Source organism: Sander vitreus, chromosome 7 (genome assembly GCF_031162955.1).
Source record: "Sander vitreus isolate 19-12246 chromosome 7, sanVit1, whole genome shotgun sequence".
NCBI classification, from domain to species: Eukaryota; Metazoa; Chordata; class Actinopteri; order Perciformes; family Percidae; genus Sander; species Sander vitreus.
This window is the reverse complement of record NC_135861.1, coordinates 11974889-11980150: the sequence shown is the minus strand read 5'-3', so window position 1 is coordinate 11980150 and position 5262 is coordinate 11974889. Positions and strand designations below refer to the sequence as shown.

At 39.0% G+C, this 5262-nt stretch overlaps 1 protein-coding gene across 1 annotated transcript; it reads left to right on the top strand.

Annotated features, from left to right (window-relative positions):
* Positions 1-255: 255 nt before the first annotated feature.
* On the top strand, positions 256-5262 carry LOC144520263 (SH3 and cysteine-rich domain-containing protein 3-like). Its single transcript, XM_078253930.1, has 12 exons — positions 256-263; positions 731-809; positions 1477-1630; positions 1773-1870; positions 2570-2630; positions 2793-2890; positions 3099-3168; positions 3436-3485; positions 3622-3704; positions 4018-4069; positions 4848-4985; positions 5154-5262. Exons 1-12 carry the CDS (start codon positions 256-258, stop codon positions 5259-5261), a joined length of 999 nt encoding a protein of 332 aa, XP_078110056.1. The 3' UTR covers position 5262.

Genomic DNA, 5262 nt, shown 5'->3' with positions numbered 1-5262 from the left:
TTTAGTTCTTTAATAAATTGCTTGTTTTTCCATTTCCCCCCCCCACTAGGGCAAATAGAGTACACAACCTACTAAAACATTTTAAACTGCTTCAAAAACATATAAGATAAGATCATCTTTAGCCATTTATCCCTGATAACATTAATCTGCATTACTTTTTGCAAAACTCTTCACAATTATTTGCTTCAGAAAAAAGTAATAAATATGTATTTATCTTTGTAGGTGGGGCAGTGCTGACATTATCCACCAAACATCATGGACCAGTGAGTATTTCCTGAAACCAGTCCAATTACCTCTACAATACGAATATATTGGTTGCTCTACTTTGCCTGCCTGCACCTCTTCACCACAAAAACACGCATGCAGTACAAACCCCTCCTAAACAATAATGATAAACAAGCTCCATGTTCATTTGAGAAAATGTGCCATAAATAATAATAAATAACACTCAACTATTTTGAGGTGGAATGGCAATTTGATATCAGCACAAAGCATGTCGGTTACATCAGGTCACTCTATGAGGTTATACTGTGAAAACCTTCTAACCCCATATGTTCACATGTCCTGTTTAAGTGTTATATGTTTAAAAAAGTTAACACATAGAGAAACAAACTTTTCACATGAAAGTAATGAATGTAGCAGCATTCATGATTTGATGGCTCATGGTTTCTTATTTTTTTTCTTTGTGTGTGTGTGTGTGTGTGTGTGTGTGTGTGTGTGTGTGTGTCAGGGAGGAAGACAAAAACTCTGTGGATTTCCATGACAACCCTCCAGCTCCTGACAACGTAGTGAGAGAGGACGGAGACACAGTGAGTAACAGGACCATGCCAACCCCCCACTGTTAGCAGTACCATTCCCGGGTCGGTTTAAAATAGTCACCAGCTGCAACAGGAACTCAGTGCAACGTCCACTGGAAAAATATAAGCCTTGGCTTAAGTGTTTCTGTCTTGTATCCCCTGTGGGATAAAGTAACGCTGTTGGTTAATCTGTGAGGGACGACTACTGTTAGAAGACACAAAAAAGTAGAAGATGAAGCAAATCTTGTTTAATATCACATGACATAAGTGACTGTGAGTGCACATCCTTAGAATACTTCACCACAGTTATGGTTAAATCCAATAGAAGTCACTTTAAAAGAAGACGCACAATTCAATGGCCGTCCTCTTCAGAACAGACTTCTACACAGAAATAATACTGACTTTAGACTGGTCATTTGTTTTGGTGGGTACATTATTTTTGAAACCAACCATTTTTATAGCAGAAAACTCTACACAATGCAAAATATGCATCATGATTTTATACAACAGGGATATCAAATGACAAAGTGGGCAAAAGCAAGACAACTTTGACTCTTAATCACTGTCCTTTTCTAATCAAATTATTTCCCCTTGCAGGCAATACTTCCCTGGAATCATAAAAACGTTGCCCTTGTATTGTGTTTAGTAAATGACTGAGATATGCCCTTTGTGTGTCCAGGTCTATTTCATATATGATGAGGAGGTGGAGGTGGAGGAGAAGGAACCAGAACCTCCTCCTCCTGTTGTCCGAATCAACGACAAACCCCACAAGTTCAAGGACCACTACTGCAAAAAACCCAAGTTCTGTGACGTTTGCGCTCGCATGATAGTCTGTATGTATTTGAAATCATACTTTCTTATATATGTGTGTATGTATATATACATTGTGTATATATAGTATACATGTTTTCTACATATCATTTTGAATCTCGGTGTCTGACTGACCCAGTTGCTGTTCATTTGTTCATTTTTCAGTGAACAACAAGTTTGCTCTGAGGTGTAAAAACTGCAAGACCAACATCCACCACTCATGTCAGTCCTATGTCGAGTTCCAGAAGTGCTTTGGCAAAATTGTGAGTCCTGGTCCTTCTGCTCTCATGCTCTATATAAAACAACAATGCACTGTACCTAGACCAGGGGTCTTCAACGTTTTTTAGGCCAAGGCCCCTTCAGCTGATAAAGAGATGGAGCAGGGACCCCGTACCATTTCTATTGTATAAAATTGAGTTGCAAATTAAACTGGGCCTACAACAAGGCGGCCTAGAGCCTTTACACAAACCTTTTTATGGTGCATACAATACTAAGCTATTAAAATAATAATTGTTAAAATATTCATATATTTCTACATCATGTTTTAATGTTAACATGTGGCACAGTGAATCCTTAAGATTAACTGTATCTTTGGATGGCTACGTTATGGCTATCTACCTATAGGCTCAATGTTGTGTAAATTAATAAAAAGGATTTATCTTTAAAAAATTATATGTTGGATTCATGGTAATGTATATTTTCAGACATACGTATATATATATATATATATATATATATATTTTTTTACTATCTAACAATAATTTGGTGGCCCCCCTGCAGCAACTCTGAGGACCCCCTAGGGGTCTCGTACCCTCTGTTGAAAATCTCTGATCTAGACAGTAGTACAGTAGACCACTAAAATGTATACAGATTCCCATGACTTTACCCTTGGTGAGTCATATATTCATAACTAAAGTAGCTGAAAATAGTGAAACTTGATGTGCTCTATTTGTTTCCTGTAGCCACCTGGCTTCAGAAGGGCCTACAGCTCCCCGCTGTACAGCAGTGACATACCAGATCCAAGTGAGTCCACTGAATGACAATATGTCTCATGTATATCTAGGGTTCTTAACCTTTTATCTTTAGATTTTCGTGAAAGAGTACAGCCTATTTGTGATAAAGTGTATAATCTAATTAGCAGTACTATAATTTAATTTTCTGGCTAACTACTCTGTCTGTAACCAGACAACCCGAACCGGAACGACCCAGTCTTTGACACCCTGCGTGTCGGTGTCATCATGGCAAATAAGGAGCGCAAAAAGAATGAAAATGACAAGAAAAATGTGAGTGTACAATAAACTTGTTATCAGGCAAAGCCTAAAATCCTCAGATAATGTTTTTAAGTCATTCATTAAATTTGCCTCACACCAGTAGAGGAAATTGGTGAAGCATGAATCCACCCATAACGGTATTACAGTAAATATATTGTTTAGAAAGAATATAAAATATGACATTTGTGTACGGTTCTGATTAACAATGTTTTCCCCCTAGCTGATGGTGATGATGGAGGAAGAAGAAGAGGAGAACCAACGGCCCAAAGAGAATGAGGAGGGAGGAGAAGGTACAAAGAAAATATTATGATCGTTAGAAGTTCTCTGTGGTATAGACTACGCTAGTTGTGGTTATAGGAATAAAAAAAATTGCAAATTTTTTCATGGAATTCATAAACATTTTAAAAACTTCACAAAATGTGTTTTCTTTAAAGTGCAAAAAAATTTTAAAAGTCACAAATTCAACAAGGATGTTACGTACCCAAAATAGTGAAGATAACATAAGTGGATTTAAAACATAAGCAAGAAATGTGTTGATTACTCTGATGTTCATACAGGGAAGCCTGATGATAAGAAGGAGAAAGGAGGAGACAAAGCAGATGACAAAGTAAGAAAAAATGTTCAGTTGCACTCTCAAGCAGCTACTAAAAGTACTGATTCTATCCACCGGCTGTAATACAGTACATGTGTTTGTTATACGTCAGTTGTCATATGCAGTAGCATCTGTGTTGTTTTGTCAACAGAGTAAAGGTACATTCTCCCAGACCCACTATTACCTGGCTCTCTATCGCTTCAAGGCCATAGAGAAAGATGATCTTGACTTCCAGTACGTTTGAAAGATGCAAATATTTCCCAACATGCAGAAGCCAAATTACGTGCAGTATAAAGCATTTTTTATTCAATTAAACCTACCTCAATGTTCACTAAACTACACTTTTTATATCCAAATGTAATTGTTAATAGACATTTATGTTTAATATGTGTGTGTGTGTGTGTGTGTGTGTGTGTGTGTGTGTGTGTGTGTGTGTGTGTGTGTGTGTGTGTGTGTGTGTGTGTGTGTGTGTGTGTGTGTGTGTGTGTGTGTGTGTGTGTGTGTGTGTGTGTGTGTGTGTGTGTGTGTGTGTGTGTGTGTGTAATAGCCCTGGTGATCGTATCACAGTACTGGATGACTCCAATGAAGAGTGGTGGAGGGTGAGTTCTTTTACTTCAATTCAATTCAATTATAATAATTCAATTATAGTATCAAATCAACTAACAAGTTATTTCAAGACACTTTACAGATAGAGTAAGTCTAGACCACACTTTATAATTTACAAAGACCCAACAATTCCAATAATTCCCCCAGAGCAAGCATTTAGTGCAACAGTGGCGAGGGAAAAACTTCCTTTTAGGCAGAAACCTCGGGCAGACCCAGCCTCTTGGTGGGCGGTTGTCTGCCGGTGCCGATTGGGGGTACGATGAACAGTGGCAATAAAAATAATGGAACTATGACTAGAAATAGTGGTTGTAGTAGTTCATGGCGTAGCAGGGCACTGCAGGGCACTGCAGGGCGCCGAGCAGGACCACGACGGAAGCTGCAACCATGATTTATGTGCCGTACTAATCCAAGGAAAACTGTGAGGCGAGAAAACTTAAGGACTCCGGGGAATAAGCTCCCCAGAGCTAAGTTAGTAACAAGCATTTCTGGGGCATGAGAAAGAGAGAGAGGAGCTCAGTGTGTCAAAGGAAGTCCCCCGGCAGTCTAAAACTATAACATAACTAAGAGCTGGTCCAAGGCAAACCTAAGCCAGCTCTATAAGGGTTGGTAGATGAATCTGACAACTATGAGGAGAAGCAGAGAAGAGATTTCATTTAAACCCTTGAAATGTGCTCTTTCAGTTTTATGGTAAACCAGTTTCAGTCGTGTCCCTTTTGTCATTCTCCTTTTCTGTAGAGAATTAACTCAAAGTCTGTTCACTCTCTATTTCAGGGAAAGATGGGGGACAAGTCGGGCTACTTCCCCACCAACTACCTCATAAAAGTGCGTGCATCAGAAAGAGTTTTTAAGGTGTTACGTTCCTTCGTGGGGAACAGAGAGATGGGACAAATCACACTGAAGAAAGATCAGGTAACTGCACTAATGTGTGTGTGTTTGTGTGTTTTTCTAAACTTGTTAATGTTTTACTGACAAAATAACTGTTATAGCGGTTGTAGTATGTACAACCATATGTAACGCATACAGTACAATTGGTGCATGGTGAATCAATGCATCTGCTGTTGTCACTCTGTGTTTCAGATTGTGGTGAAGAAAGGAGACGAGAAAGGCGGCTACTTGAAGGTCAGCACTGGACGCAAGCTGGGCTACTTCCCTGCTGATCTGCTGGAGGAGATCACTGTGACATAAA